Genomic DNA, 20,132 nt, shown 5'->3' on the forward strand with positions numbered 1-20,132 from the left:
GGGGGGAGGGAAGTCGACACAAGCCGAACCTCGAGTGTACAGCACGGGAAGAAGGAGCTCGGCATTAGTGACTCTTGATTCGGAGGACGATCTGGGCTCGTGGTTGTGGTGTTGGTGGTGGGGTGGGGGAGAGTTTGGTGGAGAGAAGATAGGAGGAGTCAGTAGGGGAAGGGGAAGAGGAGACGAAGAAGACGACGACGAGGAAGAGGAGCCGGGTGGAGGCATGGAGATCGCAAGCCAAGTGATTCTCTCCCCCGACCGACCGCTTCAGCTGCCCGGTCGGTAACAGAGACAGACACCCCCCACACACACACACACCCTGCGGTGTCTCTCGTTCTTTGTTTAATAATAATACTAAATGGCATCTGATGGTCGTGTTTGGAACGTGACGTTACGTGTGGGGATGTTATAATGGGAGTTCTCTGCGGTGTCGCGACTGCATTCCATGGTGGGTGCCGCCTACGTCTGTGTCCGTGGTGCGGTCATGTCCGCCCCCCACCACCACCCTCCTCCCGTGCCACTTCATTATACGGTGGTGGTGGTGAGGGTGGTGGTAGTGAGGGTGGTGGTGGTGGTGAGGGTGGTGGTGGTGGTGAGGGTGGTGGTGGTGAGGGTGGTGGTGGTGGTGAGGGTGGTGGTAGTGGTGGTGAGGGTGGTGGTGGTGGTGGTGAGGGTGGTGGCTGAAGGGTGGTGGTGGTAGTGGTGGTGAGGGTGGTGGTAGTGGTGGTGGTGAGGGTGGTAGTGGTGGTGGTAGTGGTGGTGAGGGTGGTGGTGGCCGAGGGTGATGGTGGTGGTGGTGGCCGAGGGCTGCTGCGTCGGGCAGGGGGCCCGAAGTTACCCGAATAATAACGCCGCGTTCGCACAATTAGCGAGAGAGCGAGAGCAGAGAGACGTCTCGCACAACATTAACTCGGGCGATTAGAGGAGGAAGACGTGGCTGTGCCACGTCGCCCCCCCCCCCTCCTCCTTGACAAAATGCGACCTTTAAGGAATTGCAATACAGTGATGATGATGATGCTGCTGCTACTGTAGACAACACCACCACCATTAATAACCCTCGCTGTTACCACCACCGTCGCAGCCTTCATCGGAACGACCACCGTCGACTTCAGTGCAATCCCCACCATCGTCACTGATGCTACCGCAATTATAATCAGAATTACAGTGGTACTGTACCAGCATCTTCAGGACCGCCACCACTGTTACCATCTTCACCGACACCCATACACAGCATCATCACCATCTTAATGACAATCACTGCGGTCTTCACAACCACTGCGATCTTCAGAACAATCGCCACCACTGTTACCATCTTCACTGACACCCATACACAGCATCATCACCATCTTAATGACAATCACTGCGATCTTCACAACCACTGCCATCTTCAGAACAGTCGCCACCACTGTTACCATCTTCACTGACACCCATACACAGCATCATCACCATCTTAATGACAATCACTGCGGTCTTCACAACCACTGCCATCTTCAGAACAGTCGCCACCACTGTTACCATCTTCACTGACACCCATACACAGCATCATCACCATCTTAATGGGAATCACTGCGGTCTTCACAACCACTGCCATCTTCAGAACAGTCGCCACCACTGTTACCATCTTCACTGACACCCATACACAGCATCATCACCATCTTAATGACAATCACTGCGGTCTTCACAACCACTGCGATCTTCAGAACAATCGCCACCACTGTTACCATCTTCACTGACACCCATACACAGCATCATCACCATCTTAATGACAATCACTGCGGTCTTCACAACCACTGCCATCTTCAGAACAGTCGCCACCACTGTTACCATCTTCACTGACACCCATACACGGCATCATCACCATCTTAATGACAATCACTGCGGTCTTCACAACCACTGCCATCTTCAGAACAGTCGCCACCACTGTTACCATCTTCACTGACACCCATACACAGCATCATCACCATCTTAATGACAATCACTGCGGTCTTCACAACCACTGCCATCTTCAAAAGAATCGCCACCACTGTTACCATCTTCACTGACACCCATACACAGCATCATCACCATCTTAATGACAATCACTGCGATCTTCACAACCACTGCCATCTTCAGAACAGTCGCCACCACTGTTACCATCTTCACTGACACCCATACACAGCATCATCACCATCTTAATGACAATCACTGCGGTCTTCACAACCACTGCCATCTTCAAAAGAATCGCCACCACTGTTACCATCTTCACTGACACCCATACACAGCATCATCACCATCTTAATGACAATCACTGCGGTCTTCACAACCACTGCCATCTTCAGAACAGTCGCCACCACTGTTACCATCTTCACTGACACCCATACACAGCATCATCACCATCTTAATGACAATCACTGCGGTCTTCACAACCACTGCCATCTTCAAAAGAATCGCCACCACTGTTACCATCTTCACTGACACCCATACACAGCATCATCACCATCTTAATGACAATCACTGCGGTCTTCACAACCACTGCCATCTTCAGAACAATTGCCACCACTGTTACCATCTTCACTGACACCCATACACAGCATCATCACCATCTTAATGACAATCACTGCGGTCTTCACAACCACTGCCATCTTCAGAACAATCGCCACCACTGTTACCATCTTCACTGACACCCATACACAGCATCATCACCATCTTAATGACAATCACTGCGGTCTTCACAACCACTGCCATCTTCAAAAGAATCGCCACCGTTATTGGAATTGCCACTACTATCGCCATAATCACTGCACAATTATCGACCGCATTCAACACAACCACTGTCATCAGCTACAGAATCAGTCCAGTTAGAATAGCTCTTGGTACCATCAGCACCACCAGCTGAATCATGACCCACGACCATCACCTCTAGTATCAGCACCAGCATCATCAATGCCGCCACCACCACACTTAGCACCACCATATAATCCACAATCACCAAGTTCAACACAATCACCACAATCATCATCGTCATCTTTACCATTTCGGCACAGTCATCTCCCCAAGTTAACCAACCATCATTACCAACACGACAACCCGGCAGGAATAGCCACCACTACCAACAACTAACTACAGGCTGAGCCGCCACACGGGAGCGTCTTTTTAACTCGACATCATCATCGACATCATCATCATCATCGTCGTCTATTACCTGGTGCCCAGCTCCTCCTACAGACGCCGTGACCTGGCCAGGGTCTTTAACTAACATCACCAACATCATCACCAACTTGGTTGTCTTTAACTATCATCACCAACATCAACATCACCAACATCATCACCAACTTGGTTGTCTTTAACTATCATCACCAACATCATCACCAACATCATCAACATCATCACCAACTTGGTTGTCTTTAACAATCATCACCAACATCACCAACTTGGTTGTCTTTAACTATCATCACCAACATCATCATCAACATCATCACCAACTTGATTGTCTTTAACAATCATCACCAACATCATCATCAACATCACCAACATCATCACCAACTTGGTTGTCTTTAACAATCATCACCAACATCACCAACTTGGTTGTCTTTAACTATCATCACCAACATCATCATCAACATCATCACCAACTTGATTGTCTTTAACAATCATCACCAACATCATCAACAACATCACCAACATCATCACCAACTTGGTTGTCTTTAACTATCATCACCAACATCATCATCAACATCACCAACATCATCACCAACTTGGTTGTCTTTAACAATCATCACCAACATCACCAACTTGGTTGTCTTTAACTATCATCACCAACTTGATTGTCTTTAACAGTCATCACCAACATCATCAACATCATCACCAACATCATCACCAACTTGGTTGTCTCTAACTATCATCACCAACATCACCAACATCACCACCAACTTGGTTGTCTTTAACTATCATCACCAACATCATCACCAACTTGGTTGTCGTTAACTATCATCACCAACATCATCACCACCAACATCATCACCAACTTGGTTGTCGTTAACTATCATCACCACCAACATCATCGTCACCACCAACATCATCACCAACTTGGTTGTCGTTAACTATCATCACCAACATCATCACCACCAACATCATCACCAACTTGGTTGTTGTTAACCATCATCACCAACAACATCGTCACCACCCACCACCACCGCACTGACGGTTTATCATCGTTAATCGTTATCAGCACAGTTCTTCACTCTGTGCGCTGCGTGTCGCCGTCGTCGCCGCCACATTGCTGCTGTTTGATGAGTAAATGTTAAATTCTTGTTAAAGGATTATAGAGAAGGAGGTGGTGGTGGTGGTGTTAGAGGGTTGCTGGTATTATAGGGGTTGGTGGTGGGGGGAGCAGGCGGGCGGCTCCGCTACAGTCGAGCGACGGAATTTTGTAATAAAGAGAGCAAATGGTAAACATTGTGTCCCCGTCTGTCTTAGCATAACGCGGTAATTAATAATAGATTACATTAATTAGGGGGGGTCCGGGATCGGACCCGGCGGCGTGTGCGGTGGTGGTGGTGGCGCTGGGTGTTCGGGGGAGAGGGGGAGAGAAACGTAAAGACGACAGCGAGGACGGCGGAGTTTTAAGAGAAAAATGAAAAGACGATAAAAGTTAAAGATAGCGAATTAAGAGTACAGTGCGAGTACAGTTTTAGTGTTTGTTCTTCGAGGCCTAGACGATGCGAGGGCCGGCGAGACCACGGACTTGCCTGGACGAGCCCCCGGGCTTAGCGAGCGCCGCCCCGGCAGCGCCTCCACGCCGGGCTGCCCACCTCGGGGCTCGAGATAAACAAGTAAATAAAATTAATATTAATACGAAATATAACAGCAACATTACATAACAATACTGGCCTTAGTTATTGGTCAAAGTCTAAACTACAGCAAGTACCAAGGGGAGCTACAGCTGCCGGGGACTCGTGGTAAGTTTACGTTATTGTTGGTGTTTGGTGAGATGGATTTAACAAGGTTGGTGGTGGTGGTGTACATTTCACAGGGGGTAACCCGTGTTGATTGTGCTTTTAACAACACATTTATCAACACTTTCGGTGACTTAATTAATGCAGGTTGTGAGCAAGTGTGTGTTTTATTGCTTGGCCATGTAATTACATGCTGGGGTCCGTGGATTTAATTTTCTGTCGCCTAAAAAAATCCGCATCATTGGGTCAAGATGGCCAGGGATTGCCCTCCCTTACTCCCCTGCCCGTGTGTGTGAGAGTGCGTCCTGCTGCCACTCACAGCCTGGCGTGCAAAGTACACTCTGTGTGTCCTTCAATTGGGCACAGCTTAAAGAAAACTACACTCCAATTTTTTTTGTTACTGTACATTGCTATGGTTTCCCCTAAGTGTGTATGTATTTATTTCTGTGTGTGGATTGTGGATTGTGCAGGATGTCCACAAGTGTCCTGTTACAGCACTACTAAAACCACAATCCACCTCCCCTGTCTCATAATTGACACGTGAATCAATATATAAATGACAAGTAATGCAATGTGATTAAATGTAATTGGTATGCGTTGATATGAACACGCAGCTTGTGATGGATTGTTTAATACAAAGTTCACACCATCACAGCATTCGCTTGTAGCTTAATTGTCCAGAGGGTCGGTGTAGGCACTAACATTCTGACGAAAAGCTAACTATGCCATGTTCTTAAGCTCTCGGTTATTATATCTGCTGTTCTGTTACCTGAATTAACCCGACTAGCAGGTAAACCAAATACAAACTTCCAGTTCCTCAGGGTAAAAATGCATTGCCAACACCCTGTACTGTACTGTATTTAAAGTAATGGTAACCATGCTAGTGGACTTGTTTCGTATTGATAACGGAGGTCATATACTTTTAAAGTGTATTTTTCGAGAATTAAAGCAATTCAGAACTTTAGTCTGAACCCACTTATCGACCCTCAAGGCAGTAGTTTTTGGGACCAAATTTCAAATACTTTTTTGGATTGTTATGGTTACAAGTTTAAAACAAAATATAAGTTTTTTAGCCCCTTTTAGAGCATCATTAGAGTATACAGAATTGATTAAATCAGGCAACATTTTCTGTGCATAGCAAAATGCTGATTAATAATATTTACCTTAAACCAGAAAAGGCTCACTGAGTCTCAAGACATTCCTGCAGGACCCTACGTTGGAATGTTTGGTCCATTCTATTAATAAGTGTTTGGCATGTGGATGGTAACCGGAGTACACAGAGAAATCTACGCTTATGCAGTGTTAAAACACTCAAAGTGTCGCACAGACAGATTCAAGTATCCATTGCCCTACTCTTAGCCTCCTTGCAGCCCAAGCTTCAAACAGGCTCAATTTCTGCTTTGCTTCCAAGATTTGACTAGATGACATTGAAGGTGATTTGGTCATAGGCAAATGTAAATCTCCATGTGCCATATGCTCTGCAGTTAACCCACTAATATACTCATTGATGGGAGAAAATAGAGGTCATAAAACAAGTGGCCAGATTTCTTTGATTGTATTTTTCCTGTTTAGTTTTTAACTGGTTTAATGGTAAACTGCATTTCAAGAGATAACGGTGTTCAGCTTAAAAACACGTGACTTTTAATTGTTTAACTTGCTTAATCTAGCAGATTGTGCAACATGTACATGTTGCCTCCCTTAAATGAATACAGTGGTTTGTTTCAGTCAGGCAAGCAACAAGCAGATGCCAACACAGATATGGTATTTATTTTGGCTAGCACATCATTACTTTAAAGTTGGGCGATGGCTTTTAAAACATTGACCACGGTTCGTCACGCCAGTAAATAGTGCTATCTGCACAAAGTAATCGTTAACCTAAAAGCAAGTTCCACTGAGTATTATGGTTTTGGCAATTTAAAGTGTACGTTGGTCACTGTTGAAAGTACGGGTCAATTGTTTGGCGATGTAAATAAAATGAAGTTGGGAAACTGAATGCCTTCAACATTTTGTGTCAGTAATTCTCTAAAGCCTGTGCGATGCTTTCAAGCTCGGAGGTTGTAATTTGATCATCTATCACACTGAATGCTGTGCATGGCAGTAATGTCCATTGCAATTGAAATTAATCTGGTGTCTGTATTTTTTTTTTGCACAGGCACAATGGAAGAGCTGCACAGCCTGGACCCCCGACGGCAGGAGCTGCTGGAAGCCAGGTTTATGGGAGGAGCGTTTAAGGTAATAACTGTTCAGGAGCTTGCACATAATTGTACTTGATTTGGTCAGCAAATCTCAACTGTACATGTGCATTGTTATTGTTGTGATGCATTAGTGTTGTGCTGGATGAGCTGGCCTATTAACCTTGCGGTTGGTTATACAGTACAAAATGGGTGTTTCTGTTGATCCTTGCCGAGATGAGATGCCGCCATTTTGGTGCATCTACATTCTTTGTTAGATTTGCTTACCTCTGCTCAGCCTGGCGACCATTGCTTGACATGCTATTTGTCAAAAAAAAAAATCGATGTACAATATACAGCATGCTCCATGCCAAATTGTTCCGGAGGGGTTATGCATTGGCATCTGCTGGTGGCAGCGTGAACTAATTAGCTCCAAGAGATTAAAAACAAGGAGATTGACCACTCAAAATTACATCAATCATAAAGGGTGTGTGCCATAAAATGTGCTTTTTAATTCCGGCTTGCCTGTTGATCTGTACACATAGCCCAGCAATATTTTTTTGCTGAATGGGAGTGTTGTGAACAGGGGCCTTAGTGAATGTCGTCTTAGATGTCTGCATGGCTGTTTCAGCGTCTTGTCGTTTGGTACATTTTAAAATAATTTTAATCGCATAATGGATTACGTAATTCTGAAAAAAATCATAACATTCAACAATACGGATACTGACTTAAAGCTTTCGTGACTGCAGGAATACATATTCTATGGATCTTTCGGTACCATGTAGATACAACAATAATAAAATGATCACGACGTTTCGATCGCAACACAAGTAATCGTCTTCAGGTGACGATTGCTTGTGTTGCGATCGAAACGTCGTGATCTGTATTATTTTTCTATCTATGTGGCTTTACCGAAAGACCCATCGAATTTAAATACAGATACAGGATGTGGTGTTTTAATGTGCTTGAATAATATTTCTGCAGACTCCACCATCAAACAGCGAAGCATCCAACCAAAGCATTGGGAGTCATGGATCTCTTAGTGACAAAGAGACTGAGGTAAGGTGTTTGCACTTTATATGTGGCCACGAAGTTATACATTTTGACCAGTGTAGAGTTGTACCACACTGGTCCATGTTAAAGTACGAAAACAGTAGTGGTTAAACAGTTTATAGTGTACTCGTACATTATTTTCAACAGTGCTTACCCTGTCTCAGCTAAAAATAGACATTGATGGTAAATTCCAAGTTATTTTTATAAGTGTTAAGTATGCCAAATAGTCTGACATTTTAAAAGTAGCGTTCAGCATTGAGCATTATTTGTGATTTTGATCTTAAAGCTAATGCTGCCTACTTTGTGGCTTTTTCCTATCCCTTCCTTAGCAAACTCCTGAAAAAAAGGCAACAGATATCAGAGTGCGAAAACGTAAAGCAGATGGCCAGACTGATCCCAGTCAAAGTAATTGGAATGGTTGTATTGTCTGCGTGTTGCAATTAAACATACAGACAAACTATAGTACCGTGATTATAATTTTTTTTAGCTTAGTTGAGACATGTTTAAAGACATTTCACTAATTCTGTCTTGCCTACTTTGTTCCCAGTTAAAGGCTGCTCTAAAGGACCCAAAATTAGTGACTATTTTGAGGTAAGAGTCTAAAGACTTAACTTTTAAAGTTGCCTGTGTTGGTTCTAGTTTACCCATTCTCGACAGGATTAACCATTTGTAACTTTGCTTAAATTGATGTTGTGTGTTGCATTTCACAGTTTGCTGCCGGAATAGTGCCCGGCATCAGCCCAACATGGGGTGCGATTCCTTTACCTAGGACACCCTCCCAGCTTTCCCTCTCACAGCCATCATTTGTGAGTATCACCGTGACTTCCCCGTTTAATTTCGTTTGTAGAGACAACACCCTGGACAAGAATGTTGTCTTGCATGCTGGAAGCCATATGCATTCTTTTGTTTCAAATTACATTCATTTTCTAGTAGACAGAATCATGACTATTATCTTTTTTGCAAAGTGTTTCATTTCAGATTTTCATGAACAAATCATTGAGATGGCACTTTTCCATATGGTTTTGTAACAACTCATACCTAGGATGGCATTTACATTTCCCATATCAAATATTTGTTAAAATGGAAAGCTTTACTTTCTATTTGGTACACATGAAAACCACCTGCATTTATTGCCTGCTTTCTTTTATAGTTGCACGTGTGTTGTAAACAAGTGAATAAATCCACAAGCAGGATATCCATGTGACCAATTTACGTAACTGTTAAGGTTTTAACTTATTAGAATGGGCAGTCCTGTGACCACCCGCAGAAATTGGCCCAATTCCCATAACTGTCCTGCCAAAACCTTTGAATAACCGTTGTAATTCAGACAAGGCCCTGTTTGTAGAGAGATGTAGCATTCTCAGCTCAAGATACTAATAAATAATCACGACTCGACTGTGTTTTGTCAGATGACCCAAGGCAGTCCACCTTCGGCTGGTGCTTTGGGCACAGAGCATTCCCCTGTAAAGCTTGGACACTCTCCGGTCACGATGGTACACAAAAACAACCAGGTCTGCATGCACAGTGTGCACAGTTCGTCTACATTTAAATAACACTTGTGTGACTGCATTATGATGTGTCTTGTTTGTGCGATGATGTTGGTTCACACCATTTAACATTGTTTGTATCATAGACTGAAATCACCTTGGAGAAGATAAAGATGTTGGAAAATAACCAGAGCTCAGATTTGGAAAAAAAGGAGGGGAGAATCGATGACCTGCTCAGGGTATGATTTTTTTTTTTTGCAGAAGCTTATTAACATTTTCAAAATATATGTAAGGATGATCAAAACAATGGCACCATTCTAAATTATTTTTTTGAAGACTGTCGTTTGATAGTTTCTGCAATGCATTCTCTGTCAGGCGAACTGTGACTTGAGGCGGCAGATCGAAGAGCAACAGAAGCTGCTTGAAAAGTTCAAGGAGAGGCTGAACAAATGTGTGACTATGAGCAAGAAACTGCTAGTTGAAAAAGTAAGTACAGGAATGTAGGATGTATGGTTAGACCATGGTAACAAACGCACGGTCTTTTTCTGACACCAGTTGCTAGCTGATGGATGCCTGTGCAAGCTTTAATTTAACCCTGTTATTGGGTGCAGTCTGAGCAGGAGAAGCAAGCATGCAGGGAGAAAAGTATGCAGGACCGACTGAGGCTTGGCCACTTTGTCACCGTCCGACATGGGGCCACCTTCACCGAGCAGTGGACAGACGGCTCAGCCTTCCAGAACCTCATCAAGTGAGTTACTCCCTCACGTAATTTTTTACTCAATGCTGACACAACTGGTTTGTGTTGTGAAGGAAAGCAGAGAGTGTGTTGTAAAGCAATGGTTATGTTCAGACTGTACCTTCTTACTTGGGGGCAAAGGTTTCCACCACTTTCATTCCTTTTTTTCCTTGGTTGATGTGTGTTTGCAAGCATGCCATTAAAATGTCTGGAGCATCTTTCCAGATTTCCCTAATCCATACATTGATGGTGTGAGTAAAAAACACATTTGTAGAATACCATGATTGTCATTAAACAGGCAACAAGAGTGGGTGAACCAGCAGCGGGAAGACATTGAACGGCAGCGGAAGTTGCTGGCCAAGCGAAAACCGCCGATGGCTGCTCACATGACCAGCCCAGCTTCTGCTGCGGAACAGAAGCAGCGCAAGAACAAGGCAGTCAATGGTGCCGACGACAACTTCGTAAAGCCAAGCGTACCACCGACGTGAGCACCAGCAGCTTCCTTTTCGAAGGAGTCTTAAATCGCCACTTCGTATGCAACGTTTGTGTGTGTGTTCACTACATACCATATATGGTTCCATAGCAGCAAGCGAAACTGTATGTGGAGCTCGGCTGACCATTCGCAGTCCCACCATTCCAAATACAAACTCCTTCATTGTTAGATGGGCCAATGTTAACACCGCAGTCACAAGGCAGCCAGCGGGAGCAGTTGGTGTTAGCGTGTTGTAGTAGCACAGCTGTGAGTACAAACCTGCCCCTGTGTAACTGTCGGCATGGACACACCTGTTCAAGTGTGAGCACCATTTATAAAAACTACACTTGGCATGACGTTGCGTGCATAGTTGTGCATGGCATGTGGATTTTTTGTTGCTTGTGTAGTGTGCAGTCCATCGTCGTTATTCATAAAGCTGCCTTTTTTGTTTTTGTTGTTTAATCTGTGAAGTAGTATAAGTTTTGTAAGGTGGCCTTATTTGGCATGGAAAGTTATTTTAATATTTGCTGATGCTTTTAGGTATTTTCTGATAGTGTATATAAGTAATGTGTATTGTTGTAACATTCTAAAATATTTTAAGTATGCATTAATCTTTTTTTTTTCCTGGACAAGCTCATAAAGTAACATCAAGCCATTAACTTTGACAAGCAGTCTTTGAAGTATTGTTTCTGCAAAACCAAGTTTTCATGCATGGGTTGTAACGAATCCTCGAGGGCTGCATATTTGTTTTTGTTTTTCCTCTTGGGATGTTATAACTACCCCGACACTTGACATGCAATGCTGCTTGATCATATTTATATCCCTTATGATTTAAATGCATGTGCAAACAATTCTCCACTTATGCAATATACCATACATCACATATGTGACATTTCTTGTTTTTTTCAGGTTAACGGTAGCTGAGTACCATGAGCAAGAAGAAATTTTAAAGCTCAGATTAGGACATCTTAAAAAGGTTTGATTTCTATTTGAAATCCACATTACATAAACATTTCTGGAAAAAAACACCTTTGTGCAACTCATTTCCCACTCTTGCTTGTAGCTATCTCAAGTGCGTGTGCAATGCAGATGGTGGAGCTTTTGAGTGCGTGAGCACATCGGTGTTTACACACACGCAGCCCAGTTGTGTTGAGTAGTTGAGCTGGCCCTTGCGCTGTGTGTGTGTCGCTGTGTGCCGTAGGAGGAGGCCGAGATCCAGGCAGAGCTAGAAAGGCTGGAACGTACGAGGAACCTGCACATACGTGAGCTCAAGCGGATTCACAATGAGGACAACTCGCAGTGAGTTTCTCACTTAGCCATTGTTTCAAATTTGGAGTTGTGTTGTCATAACTGGTGGTGAAGCAAGTTCCTCCCTCACTATACTAGAATTAAACGTAAGGCAGTTTGATGGTCCAGTATTCCAGTTGCTGGCTCACCGTTGGTCAGTTGCCTACTTAACATTCTGTGTTTTTACTACCATGGTTACTACTGCCATAGACTTATTGATTTTTCAACCGATGCTTAATCTACCAGCACGACAGTTCCAATTTGGAAGGGTAAAGGGGACGTGGCAGAATGCTCGAATTACAGGCCAATCAGGCTCCTGTGTCATGCGATGAAGATCTTTGAGCGAGTTTTGGACACGAGGATTAGAAACATCATCACCCTATCACCCAACCAATGCGGCTTCGTCAAAGGATGTGGCACTACGGACGCCATATTCGCGAGCCTCCTCCTCTCAGATGAAGAGAGAGGAGAAGTGGAAAGACAAACGCGCCTGTGGAAGGAACGTTTGGACGAAAACGGGATGAGGTTCAACATCAAAAAGACGGAGTATATGGAGTGTGGCCCCCAAACCGACGGCACCATCAGTATTGACGGAGAAGATCTGAAGAAAGTGACGGACTTTAAGTACCTGGGCTCCACCATCAGCTCAGATGGTAGCATCACGACTGATGTGAGGTCACGAGTCAATGCGGCGTGGATGAAATGGAGGCAAGTCACCGGAGTCCTCTGTGATCGGAAAATGCCGGATAGGCTGAAGGGAAAAATATACAAGACCATCGTCCGACCGGTGGCACTCTATGGATCCGAGTGCTGGCCAGCCACAACTGTACACGAACAAGCTCTCCACACCATGGAGATGAGGATGCTCAGATGGAGCCTCGGGCTCACTCGATGGGATTGTGTCAGGAACGAAGACGTTCGGAAGCGACTTGGTGTGGCCCCCATTGCAGACAAGATGCTTGAGGCAAGGCTTCGGTGGTACGGCCATGTGATGCGAAGTGAAGAGTCATCAGTGGCCAAGACTGCCGTGCGTATTGAGCCAGAGGGCCGCCGTCCACGCGGACGTCCGAAGAAGCGATGGATGGACCGAATAAAGGAAGACATGAAGACGGTCAACGCATCCCCTGAAGATGCCCTGGACCGAGCCAAATGGAGAAGACAATGCCGAAAAGCGGACCCTGCGCCACAGCGGGAACAACGCTAGGAAGAAGAAGCTTAATCTACCAGAATGACTTGTCTAACCCATACTGTTTTCAACCACCATATTTCAGGACAAACACTTCTGTCTGCTTCATTCCTAACACTGCAAAATTTTGAATACCAGTCCCATTGTCTCTATTCCCAAGTTCATGTAACTGCTCAATTCAAGACATGCATTCACTTTATTATACCTTCAATAGTGTTATTTGTCACTTGCCATTTTGGGCCTGTGCTCAGCAACTGTGATTTTTTTATTATTATAGAAATTCTCACAGTGACTGTGCAACAGGTGTTTTTGTCCCCCTAGAAACCTGAAATTGAAATTAAAGTGTTCAAATGTGATGTAAACTCAAGTGGCTACATTTTCAAATATGGGCTCTCATAAATCACCAAAACTAGCAGGCAAGTTGTTTCATTCGTGCAGGTAAAAAAATTAGAATAGCTACTCCTAACATTTTTCCACCAGGGGGTGTATACATGAAAGGTAATGTATTTTTCTAAGTATTGTGTTCTTTCAAAAGCAGATTGAGAATTCACCATTCTTTGTAATTTAATATTTGTGTTTTAAAATTAAGTATCCATCCACTGCTGGATGAAGGTCTCCCCCATGTCTTTCGGTCATAGAGGTTCTTAGGCCATACATGTTCATGCTAGTCAGTGCGAGTGTGAAATGGGGGCCCAAGTACCATAACTTGCCAATGATATTAACCGTGGCCAGGCATAAAACTCGGGTTGCCGGATTCATAGTGAAGTGCACCAACCACGGCTGCTGCACTATCCGTCTCTGTATAATATCGGGTATAAATGTATTTTGACTGGGCATTTGAGATAGCTTCAAGAAATGGTTTGTGCAGAATGTTGCACATGTTGTCAGTCTCAATTTGGCCACTACCATAATATCTTGACTTGGCAGTAGTTTTAGTTGACAAACAGTATTTGTTTCATTGATGTATTTGAAGTCCAAATAAAAATGGCCCACGTTTATTCCTTTGACAAACTTAATCACCGCACATGTCCGATTGTGGACATTTTTCAGCGCATATTGACCATCAAAATGTGTATTGCATTTACAAGTAAACATCCGTTTTACACTTAAAAGCTGGAAACAGGGTAAAGCCTCAATTTTACAAGCAAAGAAAGTCCGATTGACAGTACTATTTGGCGATGTTGGAAGAAAAATGTGCAAAATTGTGTCCCTGGGCATTTGGTTGTCGTTTGCGAGAATATAAACATTTCTGCGGAGGGAGCTGGTAGGAACGTTGGGTTGCTCGGTCAATGGCCAGGGTCAACGGCGGCGTGGTGTATTCTGCAAATATGGCCGACTGTGAGGGCGGACACAAGCCAGCGTGAGTAGGTAAAACGTTGAGTTTTATAAGGGCACCACGGGGTGATCAGCCCCTCCCCACCCAGCCCCCACCCCTCCCACCCCCCACCCAGCCCCCACCCCTCCCACCCCCCACCCAGCCCCCACCCTCCACATCCAGCCCCTCCCCACCCTCCCCTCTTCACCCAGCCCCACCCCTCCCATTTTTGGATGCAGGACGGACGGACACAATAATCTATTGTGGGCTGGTGGAACCAGGTGGTTCCTACCAGTATAAACATTTACTTCCACATGTGTGGTTATTCCAAACAATATTGAAATGCACCAAATTTAGCTGTTCTGTTTGGAATCTGTAACGTGCATTTGCGTAAAGCATTATAAGGCAAAGCGGTAATGTAAAGGTAACTTGATTGAAATATTCATGAATGGATGTTAAATAATTAACATTGAAATTTTTATTATCTGGCTGTGTGATATGGTTTTCTTGTTGGTGTTCCATTTAGATTGTACTAAATACTTGAATGACTTGGCAGTCGTGGGTAGTGACGTAATTACTCTGCTCAATACTGTTCAAGATCTGTCTATTATAAACTAGATTGCTGCATGTGTAATGTTTTTGGATAATTACAATTGTCAGATTGTTACCCAATGTAACCATAATATCTTGTTTATTGACATACCATCACAAAAATTTAAGTAATGGTTTTGGAATCCATTCCCACCTATTAATATTAATTGCACACTTTTCTGGCAGTTCTTTTCACTGCACCCAGTGCAATGTGTTTTACATTTTCGCCAAATGAAAAGGCAATTGCGTACAACCCTCTTATTCACATCGTGGTGCAACACTCGTCATAACCTCTAAAATGTTATGTATATTAAAAAAAGACTACCTACTGGCTATCATTTATTGGAAGGTTTTTTTGGGGGGAAATGCTTTGCTTTTGCAAGTGCTTCAATGACGATATATTTTTTTTATAAAATTTAATTACTTGATCCCTATTCTTGGTTCTTTCGGTAAAGTCACGTAGAAGGGAAATAAAAAAAATATTTAAAAAATATTAAACAATAAAAATGCTCACGACTTTTCGACTGCAACACAAGCAATCATCATCAGGTGTGAAATCCACAGCAAGAAAATTTGAAAAAAGTTGCGGTTTTTCCTAACGTCAGCACCACAGACAGCGATTTGGCAGTTGATCCCCTTTAACGATTTAAGATAAATGAGATTTTGGCTTTGTGACTGCCATTGCACATGCACAATTTACACTCTTTTTTATGCTGGTTAGGCTCTGAAAGTAGTGTAGGTCAAGAGGTCACCATGGCCAGTGCCTTGATTGCACAACTGCAACCATTTTACCTTTTTCACATTTGCCTGTTCCATATATTCTGTAAAGCTACGTTCAAAACTGCTATTTATATAAATGATATTGGCATTGTATGAGAATTTTACACGGTTATCGAAAGGGTTTGAATACCTAACACTTAACTTATGATAAAATCTTCACACATTTTAATACAACCTAATTGGGTGGCTTTATTGTTGTCACCATTGCTGATGAAGATAGTTGTTTGTTTTATTTATCTGAAAACAACCTCCAGGCTTGAGATTTAAAAAGCATTATCGGTTATTCCTTTGTCATTCAATAATGCATCTTCCGGTCGCACAACCAATGCAAAGTTGTAAACATTATCTCAATGCAGGATTTCTGTCTCTAAGCAACAGGAACAGTACTTGTTTGGTTAAAGCAAAGGTCTACTTACAATAGCACACGTGCAATCAAGAGTTCCCTTACATTTTTAGTCCAGAGGAACGTGTATATGCTCGTAAAATTGTACACTTTTTATTTCAAAACTTCAGGTTTAAGAAAAAAAATGTATTTGATAACACAAAAAAGTATAAGTGTTGCGTGGATGGGTCATGTGATCAAAAGGATTACACGCAGCATTGACATATTTTCTTTGGTGTTAATTGGATGACTGTAAACCTGTTACATCCGCTGATGTCACGACCATATTTTTAACTGCCCTACTTTTTATATTTGTTTTTTTCAGGTTTAAAGATCACCCAACGTTGAATGACAGATACCTCCTGCTTCATCTATTGGGGAGGGGAGGGTTCAGTGAAGTGTACAAAGTAAGTACCTTTAATTCTAATGGATTTTTGCAACAGTTAAATATTTGTTAAAATGGAAAGAACCAATATTATTTGTTTTTAATTGCCAGGCTTTTGACTTGCAAGAACAGAGGTATGTGGCCGTGAAGATCCACCAGCTTAACAAAAACTGGAGAGATGAGAAAAAGGAGAACTACCACAAGTGAGTGGCGCATCTTATGTGATACTGCTCCCTCTGTCTGCAGTGTATTTACATTTCTATACAGTCATTGCATACAGGCAAAACAAATGAGATATCTAAAAATACTTATCTACATTGTCTTAAGCCATCTGCGTTTCCCGTCGTGTATCCTTCGATTACCCTTTGGAGGAAACCAAAGCTTGCAACAAGCGATCTAAATCCATCGGATCCCAGTAACTGGACATTAACAAGGAAAAATACATACTGTCACTGTTGACCCTTCTCTGAAGGTGCTATAGTTGAAATGTTTGTACACGTTCGTCATTGACACCCTGGCCTATTCTGATGGTAATGGCCGATGTTTCATTGGTGATGACTTCTTCTGTCACCTCATAGTCTGGAAGGCTTTACTTGATGTAAGTGGCGAGGCCATATTTCAGATGGTTGATGGCAGAAATTATGTTATATCCATCGATTTTATACTTTTTGGTTCTTTTGGTAAAGTCGCGTAGTTAAAATAAAATAACAAATCACGACGTTTCACACCCCCCCCCCTCTCCCCCCTTGCTCCTCCCCCCCCTTTCTTACCTATATAACCTCTTGCCACGTAAGCTCTCTCGTCCACTGCATTGGCATTGTTGCTGCATTGGCATTGTTGCTGCATTGGCATTGTTGCTGCATTGACATTGTTGCTGCATTGGCACTCGTGCACCGCCCATGCTCCTGGTGCTGTTGATACACTTGGGCTACGCCCATCCCCAAACCTTTATAAACAGTTTGCCTTTAGAGGCTGACTCCTTTGCCTGATGACGACCACTTGTGTTGCGATCGAAACGTCGTGATTTGTTTTATTTTATTTCTAACTATGTGACTTTACCGAAAGAACCAAAGAGTATGAATTCCTGCAGTCACGATAGCTTCAAATCATCGATTTTATAGATCGTGAGTCGCTTATCTTCGGCGTGGGTTTCCTGGAGTGCAACAACGTCGATGTGTTCTTGATGTAAACACTTGCCGAGTTCCTCACACTTTGCACGTGAGAGGCCTTCCACGTTTAGTTGATACACTCGTAATGCTGGTCCCACTCTTCTTTGGCTGATGTTTTGGCCCTGAAAATAACCATTTTTTGGACAGTATTTACAAATATACACGATTTCCAAAAAGGCTGAAGTGATGGTTTTAGTCGTGCGATGAGGCACTTAATCCGGCTTTCGACCTGCCAGAAGCTGCTGTGAGCAGGTCCTTCCCCTCACCAGCTACATCAAAGCTGGATTCCAGCGAAAGAGAAAAACCTGTATCACCATGATAGACCTCTCATCCGCCTATGACACCATCTGCAGACATGGGTTCCTACTCAAGGCAGTGCACATCATCAAGTGTCACACCTTCCCGGTAACAAGCCATGCAAAAAATGTCAACGACGGCTTACCTCAGGGATCAGTACTGGCTCTGATCCTGTTTAACATCCTCACCAGCGACCTGCAAAAGACATCATCCCACAAATTTGTCTATGTGGACGACATAGCAATGGCTACTCGGGGAACAAACCTGAAGTACATTAGTTACACACTCACAGAAGACTTGTCCGTGTTATAAGACTACTTCCAAAGGTAGAGACTATGACCAAATCCATCCAAACGACTCAATAACTGAGACATAAAGGCCCAGTTGGAAGTGACTTTCTGTGGTAACCCCATCAAAACGAGCCATATCCCAAGTATTTGGGCATAACTTTGGACAGAAGCCTCACATTAAAAAGCACATCGAAAAGGTGAGGGAAAAAACTAAAAGCAGAGGGGCTCTGATGCGCAAACTTTACGGTACAACGTGGCGAACTGCCGCCCTCGCTCTCGTGCATTCCAGTGCTGAGTATTGCGTGCCAGTCTGGGCATCAAGTGTTCACACAAAGAAATTGGACGTCTAGATCAACAGCGTCCTTGGACCGATAACGAGCACACTGAAATGCACTCCTACTGAGTGGCTACTGGTTCTAGCTAACATTACGCCAGCAAACCTCCGCCGGGATGCCGCGACGTCAAACCAACTAGGAAAAATCCAAGGAAGTGTACATCTACCGTTACACCAAGACCTGCTCGACCCTCCATGAACCCATCTTAAATCCTGAAAACCAATCTGGAATCACGCGAGACAAGTGGATGATGCGGGGTCAACTGAAGACCGCTGGCGAACACGATGGAGTTCTGCGGAGGTTCCAAATAAAATCCTCATCGACGACCCCACCATTGCTCCGCACGGCTTTGATGTGCCGAGAAAATATGGTGCTCCATCAACGGCTTCAGAACAGCAACTGGTCGCTGCACACACGCCCACAAGTGGAGAATTTAAAAAAACCCACAGTGTGACTGCTGCCACCCGAAAGAGACATTGGACCATATCGCGAATAACTGCATCCTACGGCCACTCTCCGGCGGACTGAGCAGTATTAGTCAGTGCAACTCCCGAAGCTATCGCATAGGCTCACAGACTTAAACTTGGACGTGTGATTTGCACATACTTTCCATATGCTAGAGAGAGTTGAATTTTGAGGGTCTATCAGCCGCATAGCACGTTCTGAAAAACTGTCTGCAATATTCGTGCACGTCACATTCTCTTTACTTTCTACTAATCATTTTGCAGGCACGCGTGTCGGGAGTACAGAATACACAAGGAACTGGATCATCCACGAATAGTAAAGCTCTACGATTACTTCTCTCTCGACACCGATTCGTGAGTAAACATTCTGGTATTTTGGACTTTTATTGAACTAGAATGAAAAGCAAGTGAGCGTTTGTGTGGAATTTGTACATTTAATGTCTTATCATTACCACCTCTAGGTTTTGTACAGTGCTGGAATACATCCATGGGAATGACCTGGACTTCTACTTGAAGCAGCACAAGCTGATGTCGGAGAAAGAGGCACGCTCGATCATTATGCAGATCGTGAGTGCCCTCAAGTACCTGAACGAGATCAAGCCACCCATCATACACTACGACCTCAAGCCAGGTATTGTTGCAGGATCCCATTCACCCATCCCAGTTGTCTAGACAATTTCATCAATATCCCAATTAAGGTCACATTTTATGATTGTACTGGCCACTGTTTTATATTACAGTCATAATGAAGTGTAAGTGGGCAGTTCTATTTTCAGTACCCACTGTCTGCCTTGAAAA

At 43.6% G+C, this 20,132-nt stretch overlaps 1 protein-coding gene and 1 long non-coding RNA gene across 6 annotated transcripts in view; one reads left to right on the forward strand and one right to left on the reverse strand.

Annotated features, from left to right (window-relative positions):
- LOC133344854 (serine/threonine-protein kinase tousled-like 2) overlaps positions 1 to 20,132 on the forward strand; it is a 26,153-nt gene continuing 6,021 nt past the window's right edge. Inside the window, exons 1-17 of one of the 3 annotated variants that reach the window (XM_061555105.1) lie at positions 1 to 278; positions 7,087 to 7,166; positions 8,090 to 8,164; positions 8,488 to 8,575; positions 8,706 to 8,749; positions 8,869 to 8,964; positions 9,568 to 9,669; positions 9,792 to 9,884; positions 10,021 to 10,131; positions 10,257 to 10,393; positions 10,680 to 10,865; positions 11,763 to 11,829; positions 12,055 to 12,152; positions 16,720 to 16,801; positions 16,891 to 16,982; positions 19,599 to 19,688; positions 19,796 to 19,965. In XM_061555105.1, the coding sequence (XP_061411089.1) occupies positions 224 to 278; positions 7,087 to 7,166; positions 8,090 to 8,164; positions 8,488 to 8,575; positions 8,706 to 8,749; positions 8,869 to 8,964; positions 9,568 to 9,669; positions 9,792 to 9,884; positions 10,021 to 10,131; positions 10,257 to 10,393; positions 10,680 to 10,865; positions 11,763 to 11,829; positions 12,055 to 12,152; positions 16,720 to 16,801; positions 16,891 to 16,982; positions 19,599 to 19,688; positions 19,796 to 19,965 (1,666 nt within the window). In that variant the 5' untranslated portion in view covers positions 1 to 223. Of the gene's footprint in view, positions 279 to 4,200; positions 4,938 to 7,086; positions 7,167 to 8,089; positions 8,165 to 8,487; positions 8,576 to 8,705; positions 8,750 to 8,868; positions 8,965 to 9,567; positions 9,670 to 9,791; positions 9,885 to 10,020; positions 10,132 to 10,256; positions 10,394 to 10,679; positions 10,866 to 11,762; positions 11,830 to 12,054; positions 12,153 to 16,719; positions 16,802 to 16,890; positions 16,983 to 19,598; positions 19,689 to 19,795; positions 19,966 to 20,132 lie in introns of those variants that run through there. The other 2 variants (XM_061555107.1, XM_061555106.1) reach the window with 2 other exon arrangements.
- LOC133344858 (uncharacterized) overlaps positions 17,560 to 20,132 on the reverse strand; it is a 12,991-nt gene continuing 10,418 nt past the window's right edge. For 2 of the 3 annotated variants that reach the window (XR_009755384.1, XR_009755386.1), the window contains exon 4: positions 17,560 to 18,440. This is a non-coding gene — a long non-coding RNA (uncharacterized LOC133344858). The remainder of the gene's footprint in view (positions 18,441 to 20,132) is intronic. The other variant, XR_009755385.1, reaches the window with a different exon arrangement.

The sequence above is a fragment of the Lethenteron reissneri genome, chromosome 20, assembly GCF_015708825.2.
Source record: "Lethenteron reissneri isolate LAM-NWPU_2019-01 chromosome 20, ASM1570882v1, whole genome shotgun sequence".
Lineage (NCBI taxonomy): Eukaryota > Metazoa > Chordata > Hyperoartia > Petromyzontiformes > Petromyzontidae > Lethenteron > Lethenteron reissneri.